Consider the following 23,773-nt stretch of genomic DNA (forward strand, 5'->3'; position numbering starts at 1 on the left):
TTACATCGAAATCCCATATTCGGAAGTTGTATTAATTCTAAATTAAAAAATACAACTGCATTGTTATGCACTACGAAACCTACTGCTTTAAAAATTCAAACTGTATTGCAGGTCAAGATTTGTATACTGCTGCAAGTCGTCAATATGCCCCTGAAAGTTGTAAGCTGAAAATGGAGTCCAAATTTCCAAGCCCTTTTTTCCCATCCGGGACAATGAAAGCGTCTTCCGTCAGTTATCAACATATAAGGTAGTAAGCCACTGTTCTAGGCGGACATGGCAAGTTGCCACTATGCCAAGGACACATTGCCGTGGTATAATGCAAATAACATCATTTTTGTACCTCACGACTGAAATCCACCCAATAGCCCAGAGCTACGTCCTATTGGGGAATATTGGTCAATTGTGAAAAGAATCTTGAAGAAAACAGGTTAAACAGTAAAAAATATTGAAGAGTGCAAAACAAAGTAGTTGTGCGCATCGCGTAAAGTCGATGATGCAGTCGTGCAGAACATGATGGCGCGTGTGCGCCGAAAATACCGATCACTTGCATATGGAGCAAATAATAACTAATATTTTAACATTTTAATAACATATAAACTTCCAATTTATATAACACAAAAAAAATAATTTCAAAGCCTTCTAGTTTGTTTCTGGCAGTAATCTCTAAGTGTCGCTGTTGGAATTTGATCGCTATTGCGACAGAACCTGTTGAAGGGTAATCCAATCCTTTCGGCATGCACCCCAGCGGGCGAGTAAAGTATGCACACTGCAGTAAGTTTGTAAGTATCGTCTTTGCTCATTCTTAAGAGAGGTTTGGTTTTAAACCCAGAACTGCCGGGTAATCCTGTACGATCTTGTACGGTTCCACCTCTGCTTGGCCTTCGAGTGATAAATTTCGTTAATTGTTACTTTTATCTTCATGAGTGAGGCGCCCATGTCCACCGTGTAGGACACATTCAGTACAGAACCACACCTTGTTAATTCTTCCGCTGTCTTGTTAATATAAATGTCCCTTTGTCCCAGCACCCATATTTGGGTAATTTCGTATTGATCAGATATATAAGCCAGTTGTCTCCTACAGTCTTCCACTAATTGAGATCTAACAGAGGTAGAAGAGAGTGTCTCAAAGCCAATATTTTTGTCAAGGGGAATTTTTTGTCAAGAGATTTCACACTAAACTTAAATGGTTGTAATCATAAAAAGTAAAAATATGCAAAAGCCACATGCATTTATTGTAAAATATACTAAAAATATGTACAAGTATGCAAAATCGGGTATTTTTTGCTATATGCAAAATGATGCATTCACTGCAAAATATGCACTAACGATTGAGTGCCATTTTAAAGGAAATTTCATGATTCGTAAAGATAATTTAACCATTTCCATTTGAAGATGCCCAATAAAAACATGCATTTGCATAAGATTCCGAGCCTTAGCTATGACTTTTTGTATTTCAGCGACGATGTGAATTAGACCCTTTCCATACTATGCTAACGATAAATCTTTGTTTATTAATTATTATTGTTTTCAATAGTCCGGTGTTTGCGAGTGTAACACACAGATGATATTCATTGCCTTCTTATCATGTCAACGTTGTCACCAGAAGAAGTAAGTTTTTATGATAGCTGTCATGAAACCGAAGTCCAAGAAACTGCAGCATTGAAAACAGCCCGAAAACGGAAATTGAAACCTTCAAAGGCAGCAAATCAATCTAAAAGTCTTAAACAGGATTTGAAGCAAAAGTGCATTGCCGAAGAATCGACGATAAGCAATAGTTCATCGTTATTTCAATTTGAAAGTTGCAGAGATAAACGAAGTTTTCCTTCTTCTCTTGGTATTCCTCGAAATAATGATCGGCCGGCTAATGCGAAATCAGTCTCCTATAGAAGCATGCTGCAACCTGTATCTATGGAGGTAGAAATATCGCAGATTACACACAATAAAACAGATTCCAGCGTAACAGTACGTGAAACAGATGTACCCAAGTTCGTGGGATCTTCAACCTCTGACGACGAGGATTGCATTCCAGAATCTCCAAAGCGACAAGAAAGGGCAGATCTGCGCACTATATTTCCCCGATGTTTTCATTCAACTTATGTACCATTGGAACCTTCAGCGAGCAGCCAAATATATGCTACCGCTTCGGATACGGAAGATTGAAAAACAAACATTTTTAAATTAATTTCTTTATGGAGTTTTATTCTTCTATATAAAATTACAGGTTAATAGTTGGTAAAAAGTTCGTGGTGAAGACATTACTGTTTTTTTTCATGCAGCTGCTTTATATTCATTTTTGAATCTTTTAACGAACATAAAACTGATTGCATAGTAACCTGAAAGAAATATATATGTAAATAGAAGTAACCACTGGTGTTAACAAGTTTAAACTTTAAGGCTGCTCATCTAAAGAGTAAAAACCCGTATAAAATTCATAAACCCTATAAAAAGTCTGTACATTAATAAAAGGGTTCGAAATTGTGGCTAGTTAGCTTTTACTGTCGTTCAGTAACCGAAAAACTCTGTAAAGTAACGCAAAAACGAGAGCGGTAATTTACGTTCTTATCTGTTTAAAGTTTCCCAATATTTAAATTAATTTTAGTACAGTCAATCTGGTATTGGAGGTCCTGGGAATTCTACTGATACAGGATGCGTGAACCTACAGGGGTCAGGTGAGGGGCCTCAATCACAACAGCAATATCGTTACTTGGGACCTCTCCTGTGAGAGGCCCAGAGCTAAAGAGTAATATTAATTATTTCTGCATTACAGAGTTTCTTACACAGGATCTGGTATCGGTCCAGGCTACTCTAACAGTGAATGGTAAGGAGATGGAGGTACAGCTGCTTTTAGAATACTGCCACAGGACACGACTTGGATGCGATGCACAACATGAAGTGGGGCAGCTCGAACACAAACCGTAGGGGTGAGTGCCTTCTGGAATATATAATTAGCGAAGACCTGTGCTTTCACAATGTTGGAAATGAACCAACGTGCATCACTACGATCAGAGAGGAATTACAATACATTACCCTCAGCAGCAGAATGGCCAGTCCTCTGATTGATCAGTGGCGGGGCTCAGTGAGCCCTCACTGTCTGATCATAGGATTATCTGATTTACACTGGGAGCAGACGTTCGAACAGGTTACCCCAAGAAAAACCCCATGAAAACAGACTGGATTAAGTACGAGGAAGTACTAAGACTATGTTCAAACAGGCACCTAATTGACAATTAAGAATCTTCACCTTATTATTATTAGTTAATTATTACCCAATTTATCATACAAAATTTCAAATTGGCAATTAATTTGTGTCAGATTCTAAATGCAACCCTGGTAGGTATGTTTAATTTTGACTTGGAGGTATGTTTATTAAAACAAAGGGCAGTTAGCTGTTTGTTTCTGGTCTCCTTTTACAGCTGATATTCCATCAGGTATGGAAAAGTGAATTATAAAATTTTACCTAATTTACGGAAAACTTTACCTAAAAGTAGACAGATGTACCTAAAGAGTAAATATCGTCGATGTTTTTGCAAAACCGCCTAAATCGCCGTTGTGGCAAAAATGAGATTTGGTAACCCTGAACTCCAGGCATCGAGATTTATGCATAAAAATCGTTAAATCGTTATTAAAACAACAGATTTGTGAAATAATAGCTACAGAATATACCGCCTATCAAGGCAACGCCTTAAAAGAATAAACCGTTTTTTCGCTCTCCTGTAAAATTTGAGTGCCGTAGATAGGCGGTTTTGCAATTGGGCGATGGGCGGTTTTGCAAAAACATCGACGATATGTATTTCTACATAAAAACATAGGAGGATAACAATTCCCATCGATACCATATCAACTTTGGTAATCACATTAAACAAATTTTGGTTATGAAAAGAATCTCTTCGAGCAGCGCGAGACAAAACTATGTTGTAGAAAAGGTGAATCACTTTCCTCCCAGTTCTTCGATGTGATGTTTTAAAAATAAATATTTTCGGTGTATCTAGCGAAATCAATTACAGTTGCGCTATTTGACCACGCTTCTATATCATTTGTATGCCCCTTCACAAAAAAGGGAAGCTATTAGACCAGTTGCCCGCTCTAGAAAAATAAGAACTGATTTCCTGAGAAGTTATTTGGCTACGTTCTACATGTACCTAAAATTGTGTGTTTGTACGGAATGTACTTTCAAACTAAATAAAGGTACGATTGTACAAACTTTTTTCATCATTGTAGGTAATCCAGCAGCTGATTTCGTATCGCTAATTGCGCAGCTGACGTGTGTGTGAACACCAAACTCAATGCCGCAATTTAAAGCTTAATTGCCTCATATAATTGGCATGTTTGAACATAGTCTAAGACTAAGGTTGAACCTAACCAAGTTAGAGGCACAACATAGAAAGGTTGATTGTATGGAGTTAGAGCACAGGGTCAACAGGCTGAATGGCATTATTTTGGATGCCTTTAATTCCAGCTGTCCCATGTCAAGGCCAAAGGGAAAGGGCCAGCCTCCCTGGTGGTCACGCGAACTCTCAGTACTTAGGAAAGAGTGCGGAGACTTTTCAATCGAGAAAAGCGCACCGGGTAATGGGGGTATCTCAGTCTGACAAAATACAATAAGGAGATTAGAAAGGCTAAGCGTAGCAGCTTTAGGACCTTCTGTGAGAACACTGCATCTACTTCTGCAGCTGCTAGGCTTCACAAAGCCTTGGCGAGAGACAAAACAGGGATCAGGTTGGCTATTAGGCTACGTAATGGGACTTTTCAGGTACTGAACAGGAAAGGGCACTCACCCTGCTGTCGGCCCACTTCCCGGACGCCATTCCAACCTCTGGGATACGGGATCTCGTACGAACAGGCCACCTCCATCGGACAGGAAGCTGGCTAATAGCCTGATAAACTGAACGGTACAAGGCTCCCGGTGTGGATGGCGTGTGTCCAGTGTTGCTGAAGCAGGGTGCGGAGCTCCTACTTCCACATCTTGTGGATATTATGAGGAACAGTCTAGCCCACATTCCAGTGGTGTGGCGGTGGCCTGGGTTATCTTTATTCCGAAGGTAGGTAAGAGAATTACTCTCTTGCCAAGTCTTTCAGGCCGCTAAGTTTCATCTTCTTTATGTTGAAGGCTATGGAGAAAATTCTCGACCATAACATCAGGTTTAACACTGCCAAACATTCTCGTTGTGTGGCGGGGCACGGGTTATATTTATCCCGAAAGTAGGTAAGACGGATTACTCTTTTGCCAAGTCTTTCAGGCCGATAAGTCCAACCTCCTTTATGTTAAAGGCTATGGAGAAAATTATCGACCATGCCATCAGATTTAACACTATGAAACACACCCCACGCATTCCACGCGTACAGAGTAGGCAGATCCACGTACACTGCGCTGTAAACTCTGACAGAATAAATACAAGGGGCCTTTGAGTGTGATGAGCCTTATTTGACATCGAGGGGGCCTTCAAGAACGCCTCCCACCTGGGAGTCGGCAGAGCACTTGAGGAACATAATGTTCATCCAATCATCCACAGATGGATAGCAAGGTTGCTTCAGACTAGGATGGCGTCATAGCGTCGTTCAAATACAAACGACGAAAGAGTGTCCAGAAGACGGGTGGAGCTGTGTTGGTGACGAACTGCATATACTCACTAATGAGGGCGTGCGATGCCTAGGATTCGCGGATGATATAGTATAGAGGGAAGTTCGCTAGTACTCTCTGTGACATCATACAAAAAAGAGGACTCAACCTTGCAAAAAAGTGGTGTGGTTTAAATATCAATCCTTCCAAGTCAGACATAGTCCCCTTTACTATAAAAACGAACTCTTCAGGGGATGAGGAACTTGACCTTGGATGGGGTCACGATCAATGTCGCCACAGAGGTTAAGTATCTGCGACTTATCCTGGGCTCTAAGCTTCTGTCGATGACTCATGTTGATGTGGTCACCTCGAAGGCTACGAGAGCGAGGATGGTGTGTAAACGTCTAGCGGGAAAATCCTGGGGGTGCACTCCTAGAGTCTAAAAATGTATGTACACCATGATAGTAACACCAATAGTGTCCTATGGTGCGTTGGCCTGGGTTTCCAGAACTACTCTGGGAACGGTGAGGCCGACTCTCACCACTTACACTATCACCGGATTTTAAGAGTCTCTCTAGGGCTAGTCGAGGTATTGTGATGAGCTAAGGGCACAATAGACCTACCGGTCGTAGTGCCATAACCAATTATCGATCTATAGACGAATTATTTTTAAGCACGAATGTCGAGTTTGTTAACCAGGTTGATTATAAGATAACGATCGATTTTTGACATTTCCTTAGTTCAGTTTGACATTTGTAATCGCAATTCTAAGTATCTTGGCAACAATTTAATCTATTCAGCAATTCAGCTATGAAGTTTTGTCTAAATTCTGGTGTTGCATACTTCACGGGGCAACATTTTGTTACCTGCTTATGAGATGGTAAGAAAATATACCAGTGAGCGAATGTCAAAAGGGCTGAAAAATTACCTGGAACTTTATCTACCGGTAACAAAATGTGTGTTACCAACGCAGAATAGGACTGGAAAAAGGTAAAATAGTAACTCCGGAGACTCGTCGGCCGAACTAGTGCTAACGTAGTATTTTTGTTCAATGGATTTATTACCTGCGATTTCATTAGAAGTTGGTCCGTATTTAAAAGTTGTTTAGATGCAGTGGTTATAAAGCCTTTGACAAATGTAGATGTTCCTTCATATATTGCAACGTTATTTTGGACTAGAAAAAATTATGTTATTAATGGTTGTGTTATGAAAATATAAAAATTAGGGCCGTTTACTCAAGTAGCTTTTAAAATTTATCTGCCCTTTTTTGTTCTAAAGAAAAATTTTTTTTATGATATATACGAAATTGTGAGTTATGATTGGGGATATGTACAAACATATGTGCGTTATTTCGAATCACCAATTATAGTTTAAAAAACTAGAACCTCCCTATTATAATAGCCATTCGTACTGTCATCAGGTATGTAACTTGAGAATAGAAATCGCTGCATCTTTTAGGCGCATCAATATTACATAGTTACATCCCGAGCTAATAAAAGGAAGGTCAAAAAGATGAGAGATGCGATCAAATAATGTACATTATTTTTTTAAATACCCCTTATACCATGTTCGCACCGACATCGAAAACATGTTTTCGTTGCTATAACTGGCTTTCGACCTAAAAACTTGTGTTTTCGTCCATGTAAAATCTGTCAAACGAAAACCAGTTTTCGCTGAAAAATACTTGAAAACTCACGTTCCACTCATTCCAATCGATGTCTTCACTAGTATTTTAGATATATTTGTCGTCATGATTTATCATCTTTAATGCACTAGCTGTGATTTACTGTCAATTGGCTGTCCAAATTAAAATATGAACAAAAGAAAAAGGTTGGTAATGATAAGAAAATGAAAGACAAAAATATTGAATTCGCTTTTTCGTAGCAAAACTGTAAACAAAAGATAAAAGAATTGTCAACGAAAACACACACAGCCCACAATCACAATCGAAATCAAGTTGGACGCAACAATATTGTGGACTGCGTAGTTGGAGTTGGACTGATGAGGGTTATTTTTTTAAAGCGCGGCCGGAGGCCGCTTACCCAAAAAGGAGTTCTGCTCAAAAATACTGTGGAGCCTGTCCTAAGATCGGGTTTGTCCGGTAATATATACATGTATAGCTTCTGGGGAATTTCGTAGTAGTCTACTATAATAGCCAACTTTTGGTCCACTCATAACGGCCAATGTTTATCTAGTTTCAAAAAAATTAAGTATAAAAACTTATTACTATATTGCAGTGGCGTGGCCAGGATTTTGGGAAGGGGGGGAGGAGGTGAAAAAAAATCTGCGATAATTTTAAGGTGAGACCCACAATAGCTAGAGGCGTCACCCGTGTGTATTCTTTCATACATATATGAGGCATTTTTACCGTTATATATTTTTTGTCTAAGTGAGAAGGACAATCGGTTTCATAATGCTATGCTCGTATTAAATTGGGTATTCTCTTTTCGAAGTAGTTTGTCTTCACGGTGGAGAGAATACAGAAGGTGGCGCCGATGGCAATACCGCTAATCGATTCTGTAACCAGTCAGCAACAGATTCTGTAACTAGGTAGCGACAATTTTCGAATCGGTATCGGTTTTGTTGACGTATGATATGAAATATTTTTACGTCAATAAGTGTATCTAGACATGCGATCTCGCATTTATTGGATATTATAAAAGCTAATTAAATTTTACCAGAGAGTTAGGCGACTTACGGAAGGTTTAAAGACCGGGGCGCACTCCTGTAAGAACAATAATGGCGACCTAGTAACTGATGTCCAGAGCGTACTTAAATTATGGAGGGAACACTTTTCCGCCCTACTAAATGGTAGCAGCACGGAAAGTTGTGGAGAAGAAGAACCCGAGCCCGCAGTCGATGATGACGGGGTCGACGTTCGACCGCCTGACTATGACGAGGTACGTATAGCAATAACGCGGCTGAAAAACAACAAAGCCGCTGGAGCTGACAGCCTGCCAGCTGAGCTATTCAAGTACGGCGGCGAGGAGTTGATAAGGTGCATGCATCAACTCTTGTGCAGAATATGGTCAGATGAACGCATGCCCGACGACTGGAATTTAAGTGTGCTCTGCCCAATCCACAAGAAAGGTGACCCCGCCATTCGCGCCAACTACCGCGGGATCAGCCTTCTAAGCATAGGTTACAAGGTCTTATCGAGCGTATTGTGTGAAAGACTGAAGCCCACCGTCAATGAACTGATTGGGCCTTATCAGTGTGGCTTTAGACCTGGCAAATCCACCATAGACCAGGTATTCACAATACGCCAAATCTTGGAAAAGACCCGCGAGAAAAGGATCGACACTCACCACCTATTTGTCGACTTTAAAGCCGCTTTTGACATCACTAAAAGGAGCTGCCTATACGCCGCTATGTCAGAATTTGGCATCCCCTGGAAACTCATACAGCTGTGTAAAATGACGTTGAGCAAAACCACCAGCTCCGTCAGAATTGGAAAAGACCTCTCCGAGCCGTTCGCCACAAAACGGGATTTCAGACAGGGCGACTCCCTTTCATGTGACTTCTTTAATCTGATGTTGGAGAAGATAATAAGAGCTGCAGAACTGAACCGCTCAGGAGCAATTTACTACAAGAGCGTGCAATTGCTGGCTTATGCCGATGACATCGACATCATCGGTAACAAAAACCGCGAAGTCTGTTCTGCCTTTTCCAAGTTGGATAGGGAAGCAAAGCGCATGGGTCTGGTGGTAAACGAGGACAAGACGAAGTATCTCCTGTCATCAAACAAACAGTCAGCACATTCACGCCTTGGCACCCACGTCACTGTTGACAGTTACAATTTCGAGAAAGTAGAGAATTTCGTTTACTAGGGAACCAGCATTAACACCGATAATAATGTCAGCATTGAAATCCAACGTAGAATCACTCTTGCCAACAAGTGCTACTTTAGACTGAGTAGGCAATTCAGGAGTAAAGTCCTCTCTCGACGTACGAAAACCACGCTCTATAAGTCACTCATCATGCCCGTGCTGGTATATGGCGCAGAAGCATGGACAATGACAACATCGGATGAGGCGGCTCTTGGAGTGTTTGAGAGAAAGATTTTGCGTAAGATTTACGGGCCTTTACGCGTTGGCGACGGCGAGTACCGCAGACGATGGAACGATGATCTGTATGAGCTATGCAACGATATGGACATAGTGCAGCGAATTAAAATACAGCCGCTCCGCTGGCTTGGTCATGTCGTTCGAATGGACACCGACGCTCCAGCTCTGAAAGTATTCAACTCGGAACCCGCTGGTGGTAGCAGAGGAAGAGGGAGGCCCCCACTGCGATGGAAAGATCAGGTGGAGAAGGACTTGGCTTCACTTGGCGTTTCCAATTGGCGTCAGTTGGCACAGAGGAGAAACGACTGGCGTGCTTTGCTGAACTCGGCCAAAATCGCTTAGGCGGTTACAGCGCCAAAAAAGAAGAAGAATTGAATATTAGATGTTCAAATTTAACAAAATTTTATAATTTTTATCTTCCACCTAAATTTAAGGAAAAATTCCCGTGAGTAGTTCATATTACTAATGGCAGAAATAAAAGAAACGCCTTATTTCAACCAGTTTAGTCAATATTTATTTTCTTTATTAAATACTTAAATTTTTTTATAAAAGTCTACCTCATTTTATTTATAATTAACTGCATTTAAATGCGCATTTCAAAATTTGTACAAAAATTTTTAACTTTTTACTCAGTATTTGCAGAAAAATTTGGCAGTTTTATAGCCCATTAAATTAAAGTAGGATAAAATGCAAGATTCATGCAGTTGCAAAATACTGTTGATTTTTGGGAGTTTTATAGCCCATTAATTTAAAGTAGGATAAAATGCAAGTTTCATGCAGTTAAAAAATACCGTTAATTTTTGGGAGTTTTTTAAACGATGCTGGACATTTTTTTCTTGGAGGATGGTTCCGTGCGCAGAAGTGGAAAACTTTTGACTGCCATTCACCTGGGAGTGGCCAGAAGCGATTCTTGTGCGTACGGTTCAAATCGCAGCTCACAACGTCCGGATATTTATATCCACGTATCCTCTGGGTAGCAACCAAACACCCGTTTGGGAGCGAGCTAAAGTGAGAAGGCGTAAAACTTCGCGTGCGCTGGGTTTGGGTCCCGCCACGTTAAAACCCCGCCCAATGAAAATAAAAAAACAGCCTCGGATGAGACCCCCTTTTTCTGATGACGACCACGGCAAACGTATAAAGGACTATGATTTAAGGGTAAGCACCTGGAATATCCGGAGCCTTAATGGGGAAGGTGCCTCTGCCCGGTTGGTTGATGTCCTCGGGAAGACAAAGGCTGACATCACCGCCATCCAAGAAATGCGATGGACGGGGCAAGGTAAAGTAAGCGTGAAGCCTTGCGACGTCTACTACAGTTGCCACGTAAAGGAGCGCAAATTCGGTGTTGGATTCGTGGTAGGAGAGAGACTCCGTCGCCGAGTACTGGCGTTCACCCCGGTGGACGAACGTCTAGCCACAATCCGCATCAAAGCTAGATTTTTCAACATCTCGCTCATCTGCGCCCATGCCCCGACGGAAGAGAAGGATGAGGCGTCCAAGGATCTCTTCTATGAGCGCTTGGAACGTACATATGAGCGCTGCCCCCGACACGATGTCAAAATCGTGCTTGGCGATTTTAATGCCAAGGTGGGCAAGGAAGGGATCTTTGGCGCCACTGTCGGAAAATTCAGCCTCCACGACGAAACGTCCGATAACGGACTGAGGCTGATCGACTTCGCCGGGGCCCGAAATATGGTAATATGTAGTACTAGGTTCCAGCATAAGAACATCCACCAAGCTACATGGCTGTCTCCAGATCGAAAAACGAGAAACCAAATCGATCCTGTTGTGATAGACGGAAGGCATGCTTCAAGCGTTTTGGACGTACGTACACTCCGAGGGCCAAACATCGACTCGGACCACTATCTTGTTGTAGCCAAGATACGCACCCGCCTCTGTGCAGCAAAAAATGTGCGCCCAACAATGCAAGGAAAGCTTAACGTCGAAAAGCTGCAATCACAACAGACGGCCAATTTATTCGCCACTCGACTCACACACCTGCTCTCTGAGAGCACTCTTCAGCAATCCAACGTACGCCAGCAGTGGAACCACATTTCCCGATCATTAAGTACCGCCGCCGAAGAAGTAGTTGGATTTCAGCGAGCCCGAAAGAACAACTGGTACGATGAGGAATGTCAAGAAGCCGCAGAGAAAAAAGATGCCGCCTACAGGGCCACGCTGCGATCGGGCGCAACGCGAGCCATGTGGGACCGTTATAGGGAACTGAAGAAGGAAGCGAGACGTATTTGCCGCAATAAGAAGAGAGAGGCCGAAATACGTGAGTGCGAAGAGCTTGAGATGCTGGCCGACAGGAAGAACGCCCGAAAATTCTACCAGAGGGTTAGGCGACTTATGGAAGGTTTAAAGACCGGGGCGAACTCCTGTAAGAACAACAATGGCGATCTAGTGACCGATGTCCAGAATATACTTAAATTGTGGAGGGAACACTTTTATAACCTACTGAATGGTAGCAGCGCTGAAAGTAGTGAGGAAGACGAACCCGAGTCCCCAGTCGATGATGATGGAGTAGCTGTCCCACCGCCTGACTATGACGATGTACGTATAGCGATTACGCGGCTGAAAAACAACAAAGCTGCTGGAGCTGACGGCCTGCCAGCCGAGCTATTCAAGTACGGCGGCGAGGAGCTGATGAGGTGCATGCATCAGCTCGTATGCAGAATATGGTCAGATGAACGCATGCCCGACGACTGGAATTTAAGTGTGCTCTGCCCAATCCACAAGAAAGGCGACCCCGCCATACGCGCCAACTACCGCGGAATTAGCCTTCTAAGCATAGGTTACAAGGTCTTATCGAGCGTATTGTGCGAAAGACTGAAGCCCACCGTCAACGAGCTGATTGGACCTTATCAGTGTGGCTTTAGGCCTGGAAAATCCACCATAGATCAGGTATTCACAATACGCCAAATCTTGGAAAAGACCCGCGAGAATAGGATCGACACACACCATCTATTTGTCGATTTCAAAGCCGCTTTCGACAGCACGAAGAGAAGTTGCCTTTATACCGCGATGTCTGAATTTGGTATCCCCGCGAAACTAATATGGCTGTGCAAAATGACGTTGAGCAATACCACCAGCTCCGTCAGAATAGGGAAGGTTTCAGACAAGGGGACTCCCTTTCGTGTGATTTCTTTAATCTTATGTTGGAGAAGATAATAAGAGCCGCAGAACTGAACCGCTCAGGCACAATACTTTATAAGAGCGTACAATTGCTGGCGTATGCCGACGACATCGATATTATCGGTAAAAACAAGGGCTACGTCTGTTCTGCCTTCTCGGGATTGGATAGAGAAGCAAAGCGAATGGGTCTGGTGGTGAACGAGGACAAAACGAAGTATCTCCTGTCATCACACAAACAGTCAGAGCATACGCGTCTTGGCACCCACGTCACTGTTGACAGTTACAAGTTTGAAAAAGTAGACGACTTCGTTTATTTGGGAACCAGCATTAACACCAATAATAATGTCAGCCTTGAAATCCAACGGAGAATCACTCTTGCCAACAAGTGCTACTTTGGGCTGAGTAGGCAATTGAGAAGTAAAGTCCTCTCTCGTCGTACAAAGATCACACTCTATAAGTCTCTCATCATGCCTGTGCTGGTGTATGGCGCGGAGGCATGGACAATGAAAGCATCTGATGCGGCGGCTCTTGGAGTTTTCGAGAGAAAGATTCTGCGAAAGATTTACGGACCTTTACGCGTTGGTGATGGCGAATATCGCAGACGATTTAACGATGAGCTGTATGAGCTTTACAACGATATAGACATAGTGCAGCGAATTAAAATTCAGCGGTCCCGCTGGCTTGGTCATGTCGTTCGAATGGACACCGACGCTCCAGCTCTGAAAATATTCAACGCGGGCCGCGATGCTGGTAACAGAGGAAGAGGAAGGCCTCCTCTGCGTTGGAAAGACCAGGTGGAGAAGGACTTGGCTTCACTTGGCATTTTCAATTGGCGTCAGTTAGCACAGAAGAGAAATGACTAGCGTGCTGTTTTGGACTCGGCCAAAATCGCTTAGGCGGTTACAGCGCCAATTAAGAAAAAGAAGGACATTTTCTTCCATATAAGCAAATGGTCGAACATACTTGTATGGCAGAAAATGCGTGACACCGCCAGCAAAAAAATTCAACGTTACTTTTAGTCACTTGAAACTTGCACTTTATCCTCCTGTAATTCAATGCGTACCTAAAATGTTTCTAAAAATTCTGAGTAAAAAGATTGAAACAGTTTGAAACAAAAATATTTCAAAACACACCAAGCAATCAATATATTCACGACACTATGGGCCGAATATAGTAAAACCGCGTTTTTAATTTACAAAATTTTTTTATTAGAACTTTATAATTTCAAAGATATGATAAATTCTAAAAAATTATTTAAAAATTTAGTGCAATGTAGAATAAAAATGGGTACCAAATGAGAGCAAATTCTATAGGATTTAAAAAAAAATTTATTTTTTTAAGCTAATAAGGACTTTATTCGAGGACGTTATCGAGTTTATATTAGTCCTTAACATATTATTTTTTCAAAATGAATATTACAAAATTTCAAGGATATTCAATGATATATTTTTTAAGGACATTTTCAATACCTTATGCACCAAAAAAATTAATCTGTTCTTTCTCTATAGAATTTTCTCTTTAATTTTATACCCATACTGTTTTCCTAAGTACATTGCACTAAATCTTTTAAACTATTTTCTGAATTACTCATATTATTCAATTTTCAAAGTCCTTTTAAAAAATCCTGACGTCAGAGAGAAAATCTAGAAACGCAATTTTACTGCATATATTTGGCCCATGGCTTCGCGAATATATTGATTTTTGTGTGTGTAAATTGCCTGTCGCACGGTGTTATGTGTATGTAGTTTGAAAGTAATTTATAAACTACTTTATTTTCAATGATAACTAATTGAGATTCTCACTATTTTACCTGCAACGAACTCATTTATTTTACATGGCGATGTCCTAAGAAGCAGTCAATTGCCTTTTCCTGCATGTATTTTTAACTACTTTAAAATGAATTTGGCTTTAACAACTTCAAAGTCAGTATGTTTCGTTTGAATACGCTTTCGTTCTGCACTTCACAGATGCTTTTTCATAACTAAGAAAAGCCGAAATTAAAAATTTAAAATTAAATGAGATTTGAACATGGACATTCTTGGCTGCGACCAATTGTAGCAAACATCTTTGCACGCTCAGCTACAGCCAGACATGTAAATGAGCTTTCAAATGTTCAGCTTAAATTGTGTGCAAGCAGCAAGTCGACTGTCCGACTCTGCATTTAAATTCCAATACTTTAAAATGAATTTGGTTTACACAACTTCAAAGTCAGTATGTTTCTTTTGAATACGTTTGCGTTCTGGACTTCACAGATGCTTTTTCATAATTCCAAGACACAAATTGTTTTTTTTTTTTTAAAGAGTATATAAATTCGAAATAGTTACTCATTGCATTTGTTTTAAAGTAGTCTTTCAATTAGTTGAATTAAAAAGTCACTTTTTTCCATCAGGATAGCTAGCCATATATAACGCAGCGAAATCATCGGAAACATTTTAATTCAAGATCAGCTCCCACAGTCATTTTTAAGAGTTTGGTCGACCATTTTGAAGTACTGGGTTCAGTGGCCGATAGTCCTGGAGGAGGTGCTCATCAAAATATTCGCACTACAGACAACGTCGAAGCTGCGCGGCAGGGTGCTGCAAATGATTAATCTGTCTGAACTCGTCCTCGGTCCGGCCAATTAGGCATTTCCATAACAACATTTCGGAGAACTTTAAAGTTGGATCTTAACTTGCCGTCTTCACATGCCTGAAGATAAAGCTGATAGAGTTTTGTTGACAGCATACTTCTCATTTGTAAAATGTCGCCAAAAATTGAAAAAAAATCCTTGGTTTGGAATCCAAGGTATCAAATTTACTCAGACATGATAGAATCAATTCAAAAACAATTCCTACTTTTTGCTTTAAGAAATTTCCGTTGGGATTCTCAATATTACCTTCCACCTTATACGAGCCGATTAAAACTTATTAATCTTCCTACACTTTCCAGCCGCAGGCAAATGCTTGGTACAATATTTATAGTTAAATTACTGACAAGCTCAATTTCAAGTCCGCTTCTTCTGAGTGAAGTTAGCCTTAATGTTCCCTCCCGGGTATCAAGACACTTTTGCCCCCTATTTCTGAAAGCTTGTAAAACTAATTTTGAATTGCACGACCGTTGCTTATGCCAGGATTTTAACTCTCATTCCAGCACGTTTGATATATCAGATCCGCTTTTCAGCATTAAGAAATCGATACTGCCCTCTCTCAATAAATGAATCATTAAATAAACACATAAAATCGGCTGATGAATTTAGTTCTGTAGCTGAACAGTTTTAGATCTCGACACTTAACAAACTCCTGCCTATCGTGACTCGGCGCAAAAATGAAAATAAATACTGGTTCCGTACGTCATGCGGACTGCGCCCCACGTGCGGATGGGCGGGAATGGAGGGTAAAAACCGTTGGGATTATTATTATTACAAAAGAATATTCGAGCTTTGCAGGCTAAATTTGTGTTTTCCACCAAAATAAACTATGTTTCTACTCTGAAGAATGCTGCGAAATGAGAAAATATCTGTCAAACAAAAAAATGATAGTTTAAAGCATGCGTAAGTAAACATACAAAAAATTAACAAAATCGATTTACTTTAGCGCATACATCCCATACAAACTTAACCTCAAAAACTCTTAAAGATATAATCAAAACCGAAGCGATAAATGCACGACTCCGAAATTTTGGCTATATATTTATAATGATAATATAAACAAACACTGTAATCTGGCAGTAATCGGTTTACAAGCCTAAGCTCAAAATGCTTAAAAAATCTATCAAAATGTAAAGAAAAGTCCTCGTATTATACAAACTGTATACTTTTGCAAGCTGAGTTATACAAAAAGGGAAAGCAGAAACTCTATATATATATATACATATATATATGTATTAGTAAAATCACAAAATTTATTAAATATAAAATATTTCGGAAAAATATTAAGATTTAAGCGAACTGGACCGATTTGAAAATACCTCCAAAAATGGAGTTTTTTATGAATAAAAATAGTTTCTTAAAGAAATTTTGGAAAAAAAGTCCCCTCAGATGACAAAATCGATTAGGCTTAAAAAATATGCATAAAAATATTTAAAAATCTTTTCAACGGAATCGTAATAATGATATTTTTGGTGCTGTTTTTTTTTTTACTTTTTTCAAAGATTGGTTTACGAAAGACTTAAATAACTGGACTAAAACTATTCTGATTTAGACTTATGGGGTCTCGGTAGAAAGGTATTTTCACACTATTTTTATTTATGTGCAAAAAAGTCATTCGTACCCCAATTTATTTTTTCAAATACCAATACATCTTAGTTCAACTTTGAATGCATTTCGTTCATCCTACCTTTCCCGTTCATCCTTTGAATAAGGAGCTTATTAGCAAAGAAATAAAAAGGGTGAGAAAATACCTTTCCAATGATACATCACAAGTCTTAAACGGAAGAGTTTAAGTTCAATTATTCAAGTTTTTCTTACACCAATCTTTGAAAAAAGTTAAAAAAAAACAGCATCAAAAATCTCATTATTACGATTCCGTTAAAATTTTATTTTTATTTATTTTTTTATATTTTTATGTAAATTTTTTAAGCTTAAACCATTTTTTCATTTGAGAAGATTTTTTCAAAAATCATTTTTTAAAAAATATTTTTGTTCATAAAAAACTCAATTTTTGGAGGTATTTTCAAAGCGGACCAGCTCGCTTAAAACTTAATATTTTTCCGATATATTTTGGTGGAAGTCTTTAAATATAATAGATTTTATAATTCCAATGGAAAAACAGTATTTTTTTTTTTTTTTTTGTATAGAGAGTGATGCAGTCAATATCAGGGTCTGAAAAACTATCAGCAAGGTAGCAAGAGCACTAATAACTTTGCTATTGCTATACTCTGAATTTTTTAGTTTTGATTCGAACCATGATTCAATAATGAAAGGTTTTGTAAGAAAAACTTTCTCTCGCTCTAATTTTATCAATGACACTCCCACCCTACTCCTAAAAACAAAAACAGTGATATTTATTTTCCAAATTTCTTTGCAAGTTTTAAGAACATTTTTAAATTGTTAGTAGTGAAATTTTTACTTTTTAAATTTGAATAAATGTTTGTTCTTCATTCGCTGGCGCCAACAAGACAAAATGGGTGAGAATCGTTGGACTACAGAAATTCAATGTAGGCTAAAGAGACGAAATTCCCTTAAATGCCTAAATGTATTTGTCGATATTCGTGGAGGCCTCTTGATTCTGCCAAGTCGCTGAAAAGTAAAGCGTTCAATGGTTTTGGTAAATGAGCCAACGAAGGTATTTAGGTATTGTCCTCCACAACACAATCCTGGTGTCTCCGAATGAGACTTTGACGCAATATAACATTGCCAAACCGTCACACGACAGCTCGGTTTAGTCAATGGCGCGATGTAACTTAATTGCACACTAAAAAGGTGTACGCACGAGGCGAATGTTGGCTGACGACCAACTTTGTTGAAAGTGATTAGTTGAAAGTAGAATGCAAAGTTGAACAATGCAAACGCCTTTTAATGGCGAATATGTTGATATTTTTTTAATATTTTAATATTTTTAGCCATTCAATTTTTTTTTCGTGCAACCCGGCGTGAGTTGAACGCAAAAGTTGTCTGAAAATCGCCTCGTGCGTCGTTCAGTAACTGCGTGTTCTTTCTATTCTGCCTTAGTTCGTCCGGCACGAATCACCAATTGCGGCTGTGTAAGCCAGTGTTGAATATGCTCCCCAGAACATTAAAAGTGCGACATCAAAGAATTCGAATTACCATATTCGAAACAATCGAGCCATAACCGCGAAAGAAACGTAAGCTCCAACGTTTTTTATTTGCCGTTTTTTTTTGTTTAATAAATAATGCATATTTTCCACAAACAATTACCCTACAAGACGCGATTGACAGAAACTCCAACACATTCACAACGAAAACTAACACATATGGGCATTCCCATGGTGGCGCACGTGACAGTCGTACGATTTCAATGTGATACAAAAAAGGAATACCATTTGTTTTCTTTAACTTTTTTGGGCCATTGTATAGCACATAATTAGCTCTATATTTAACCGAAAAATGAAATCAATCGAACTGCTTGGTCCTGAAATATAAGCATTTAAAGAGAGTGTCGTTACGTGACAAAAAATGGAAGTTGCGAATTGTGGATGGCTATTTTCATGAAACTTATTTTAATATGATTTGGAGCAATTCTAGTTGTTTTTAGAGTTGTTTGAATTAATGCAAATTGTTTCAATTCTCTTTTACAACCCCAAGTGTGAAACGTGACGTGACGTGGCGTCACGTGACATAAATTTCCATCGTTATATTTTTGTTAATATTGCTTTTAAATGAATTTTCAACGCAAATAAAACATGCATTTTATGTAGAATATACTTTATACTTTGACTTCAGCGCCAATTCAGGGTCAATTTATTAGAAATCTATGATTTATTATGTTTCAACCACATACGCCAAATTCGAACCAAATCGGACCATAAATACGGTTTTTCGAAATATCTCGACCTTGGCACCACCTAGGAAGACCATTTTATGCAAACATGATTCTACTTACATAGCCAGTATATATTTTAAAAAGCAGACAAATCGGCCCGTAAATACGTTAGATATAAAACTTTTTTTTTTGTCGTGGTGGACCTTCCGCTGGAAACACCCATATGCAAAATTTTATATGCCAGTTTGGTTCTGTAGGGAATGACTGTCATTTGATCGATCAAGTGAGTGTCAATGCTGAGAGAAGTAATGGTAGTTGGTTGCCATAGTAACCACAAGATTCACTAGGGCTGCATTTTGTGCTCAACAAAAGTAGTTGTACCTGCCAAATAATGTCGAGTACTGAAGTACTTGGATATAATTTTGAACTTAATTAGTTTAATTTTAATTTTATCACTATTCGACCCCGCTCATAGCAAAAGTAAGTAAAAATAAAAGTTTTCATTGTGGCATGACATTCTTTTTATATATAAACGTAATAAATAAAACCGTATTATAAAGTACTTGGTACTGAAGAAGTTCAAATGCGCACATTAACAGAAAAAAGAAAGACGCAAAACGAAAAGATGCTCAAAACTTAAAGTGCTGTGGAAAAATAAAGATAAGTTTTATAAAATATTTCATTTAAAATGAATAAAAGAGCTTTTAATACCGCCATGAGCAAGAAAAACGGATTTACGAATCCAATATTAAAAAATTGCATCACATCGCCAGTTCTCTACCACTGCAGTCCTATTGCGCTGTGGATTTAATAGAAACAAAATTAAAAGATCCAGAGTATGCACAATCCATGATGATGAATTATATTATGGAATACATATTTCACGTTCTAATTGCTGTTCATAAATTTTTCAAAGGTCAATTACATATATCAAAAATAAAAGCTTTGTCTGAGGACGTCGCCAGCGGTATTAAACATTCATTTTCGGATGAGGCATTGCTGCAGCTTAACTGTCACGGCAGATGGGAGAGAAAACCACTAAACAAACTTATACTGGTTGACACAATCCTACGAGGTAATATGTACACATATTAGGGACACAACAAGTTCTGACCATTTATTTTTTCGTTATTTATTTATAACTATATACCTATATATAAACCTTTTTAACATACTTTGTCAAAAATTCTCAAAAATCGACGCAATTTCTTAAATAAATGGTCAAAACGTATAAATAGTATCCCTAATTATGTGGCCACTACCGTATACATATGTACATATCTTTTAACAATACAAATTTTTTGATAATCTATTTCAATCCACTTAGATGCATTTAAAAAGAAAGGTCCTGTTGAGTTCGAAAAGAAATCAGGAAGTCAATTGAGCTCAATGTAATGTATAATATTAGGATATTAGATTTAAGTATGAACATACATATGCACGTTGGTGGCAAAAATAATAGAAACGCCTTAGTTTGCTTAATTTTTGGCCACATTTCCTTTGTTTATTAATGTTTAATGTACTGTGCTTAGGGTAATGTATTTAGCTTCTAATTTGATTGTAATGTACTTAGCTTCTAATTTTTTGACGATCAATAATTAGTTCATAAGATTTTATGAAAATAAAAGAAAAAACCAAGTATTACATGTGTCATTAATGATAAATTTCTATATCGTGGGAGAGAGATAAGACTGGACGAATTTTTACATCAGCTGTGAGTAATAGAGTGGTTCAAAATTTTTTTTTTTTGGAAATTCATAAACGCTACCTCAAATTATTGTTAATTGTGATAAAAGAAGAGAAACGTATTTTTTTATTTTGAAAAAAAAGTTTTTTTAGAGGTTTTTTATAAAAACGCTGATGTTCTCAATTTTTTATTTTCGTGACATGTTAAAATGCAGCTAAAAATGTTATTTTTACATGTAATTACTTTGGTATAATTGGGGAACATTCCCTTAATTACATGTTTGTATTGGACAGTTAGAATGGGTCTGGTGCCCGACAATATGCTTTCGAAAAGAGATTACTAAAATTAAAACGTTGATACTGAACGATTTGCGCATTGTCATAGGTTGGAACTTGTTACTGGGGGAAACCCCCAAATCAATTTTTCAAAATTCAAAATGGCGGGTCCACAATGGCGATCAATTTTTTAAAAAATGATCCGATTTGTTCGAAACTCATCACTTAAGAGTTTTTGGGGTCGCTGATTACGAATCTGAAATCAGTTTTTTAAAATTCAAAATGGCGGATCCAATATGGCTATAAAATTAAAAAAAAAATGACTAAAATTTAAACCGTTGATACTGAACGTTTCAAGCACACTGCACACTGGGATTTTTCAGGCCACTTATTATAAATCCAGTAAGATTTAGTTATTTAGCACACTTAAGTAGGTAGTATATGTATATTGTGTATTGTGAAAGAAATAAGCAAAAAAAAAATTAAAAATCATTGAAGATCATTTTAAACTTTTTAATTCCAATCAAGTTGAAAAAGGTTTTTAATAAAAAAAATACAGTATAATTTAAACTGATCTGCATCCTTACTGTAGCAATGTGATTTACACATACATAAGTAGTTTCTGATATTTCCCTATAAACATTCGGACTCATTTTTTTTCATTTCCAGTCAATTATTCAAGCTGAACAGATTCATTTTCATTAAAACGGTTTTCATTTCTCAGCCGTATATTAATACAAATATACATATAAATAATAAGTTCACAAAATAAATATCGTTCTCAAGCTATAAACCAAGATTTGCTGAAAGGCTTCCCGATTTTCAATAGAATAGTACAAGGTACGTTTTTGTTTTGCCTTGAGAATTTTTGATCAACTTGTTTATGTTTTATTACCATATGTTCTTAGATTAAATGCAAATGGCTAGTGGTAAAAGCAAATCCGAAACTGATGAGATTTGGCTTATGGGGACTACAATCAAAGAAATAAATAGTTGTATACTACCATCTCGACGGCATGTATTAGCTAGATATTTTTACTTACATCTTCATGATAAATTAACTTTGCAAGAAAGTGCTCGTATAACAAGAAGGGAAGTTATCGCTTTTTGGACAGCCAAAAACATCCCATGCAGATACGAACGAAACACTATTGTCAGCATAAAAAAAATGCATAAATTATGGCTCAAATTACAAAAGGACAAGAACAAAACAACTCCATGCGTTAAACAAAAGCGCAATACTTTTACTGATCAACTGGATAATCTTTTTGACATTATTTCTTTGTCTAAAGATATCCAAAATAAGCTAACAGAGCCTGTCAAAGCACTTTTAAATTCAATGAGACAAAATAAAAGAGTCCATAAGAAATTATTAGGTGATTGTGAAAATCATAACATCAAAATTGATAAAAAAGGAAAACGAACGAATTTAGAAATTAAGATAGAACATCCTTGCAATGAAAATTTTGACAGCAATAATAATGCAAATGACAGTGATAATGACGCCTTATTTGAAAATACTGTTCATATGCAACAAAAAAAGCGAAAAATTAATATAATGACAGACGATGTTTGTGGTGCTTTAGACAGAACAAAAGTGAGTGAGGAATGCAGTTTATATTATGTCTGCCACTTGTAAGGCCTTAAAGCATAATATTGGAGATGTAGCATGCAGTGTTTCCCAAATCGAAGAAGCAGACAGGATTATCGCAAAAAGATTGCGGACGAGTTAAAAAGAACGTTTTGTCCAAGTTCATCACTAGTGGTACACTGGGATGGTAAAATGATGCAAGCATTAACTTCGAAAGAAACAGTTGATCGGATTGCTATTCTTGTTTCCGGAAATGGATTCGTAAAACTCTTAAATGTTCCACTGATTAGCAATGGCACAGGGGAGGCTCAAGCTAACGCAGTTTTTGAATCGCTATTGGAGTGGAATTTATCAAATCGTGTAACTGCGATGTGCTTTGATACAACAGCAAGTAACACAGGCAAAGACGCAGGAGCTTGTACTCTACTTGAAAATAAATTAGGAAAAACCCTTTTGCCTTTAGCTTGCAGGCATCACATCATGGAATTACCAATCAGCGCAGTATTCAATGCCCTCTTTGGAGCTTCTAGTGGTCCAAAAATTAAACTTTTCGAAAGATTTCAAAAAGAATGGCCTGAAATTGATAAATCTAAGTACGAATCTGCAATGGAAGATAGTAACATATGCCATTTAGTTATGTCGGTGAGAACAGAATTAATCATATTTTTACACGATTGAGAGAATACAAAGGTTGCGCCGATCTCGGACCGCTATTCCTCTCTTAACGAATTTGACAGAATGGTTGTTTGCATGACGTCACACTGGTGCAACTTGTTTACGTTTTCCTTGCAACATTTTTTCTTCTTCCATTTTTGCTCACGTTTTGGCATTTCTCTCTCGCAATTGCACCAGTGTGAGGTCACACAAAAGTTATTCTCAAAAATCCTCTCTGATCGGCGCAATCTTGTATTCTGTCATTCTTGATATTTTTAAAGCACCAGCTAGAGAATTTTCAACCAAGAAATGATTATAAAGAGCTTCTTCAGTTGACACTGATATTTCTTGGTGCCAGTACAACAACATCCGTTAACATCAATGCTCC

General features: G+C 38.3%; 2 protein-coding genes across 2 annotated transcripts in view; one reads left to right on the top strand and one right to left on the bottom strand.

The window, feature by feature from the left end:
• The first annotated feature begins 1,584 nt into the window (after positions 1–1,584).
• Positions 1,585–2,160, top strand: LOC118757080. The gene has a single exon (XM_036491837.1). It carries the CDS (start codon positions 1,585–1,587, stop codon positions 2,158–2,160), a length of 576 nt encoding a protein of 191 aa, XP_036347730.1.
• Positions 2,161–2,194: 34 nt separating this feature from the next.
• The window catches only part of LOC118757160 (biogenesis of lysosome-related organelles complex 1 subunit 3-like), a 163,810-nt gene continuing 142,231 nt past the window's right edge, over positions 2,195–23,773 (bottom strand). The window contains exons 2-3 of the mRNA XM_036491914.1: positions 6,622–6,731; positions 2,195–2,333 (exon numbers count right to left, since the gene is read on the bottom strand). Of these exons, the coding sequence (XP_036347807.1) occupies positions 2,256–2,333; positions 6,622–6,731 (188 nt within the window). The 3' untranslated portion in view covers positions 2,195–2,255. The remainder of the gene's footprint in view (positions 2,334–6,621; positions 6,732–23,773) is intronic.

Source organism: Rhagoletis pomonella, unplaced genomic scaffold, assembly GCF_013731165.1.
Source record: "Rhagoletis pomonella isolate Grant_MI unplaced genomic scaffold, Rhpom_1.0 Rhpom_scaffold_00001, whole genome shotgun sequence".
Lineage (NCBI taxonomy): Eukaryota > Metazoa > Arthropoda > Insecta > Diptera > Tephritidae > Rhagoletis > Rhagoletis pomonella.

Excerpts from the sequence above, each read along its gene's own strand:
- LOC118757080 (XM_036491837.1), top strand. The coding sequence starts at position 1,585 with ATGTCAACGTTGTCACCAGAAGAAGTAAGTTTTTATGATAGCTGTCAT.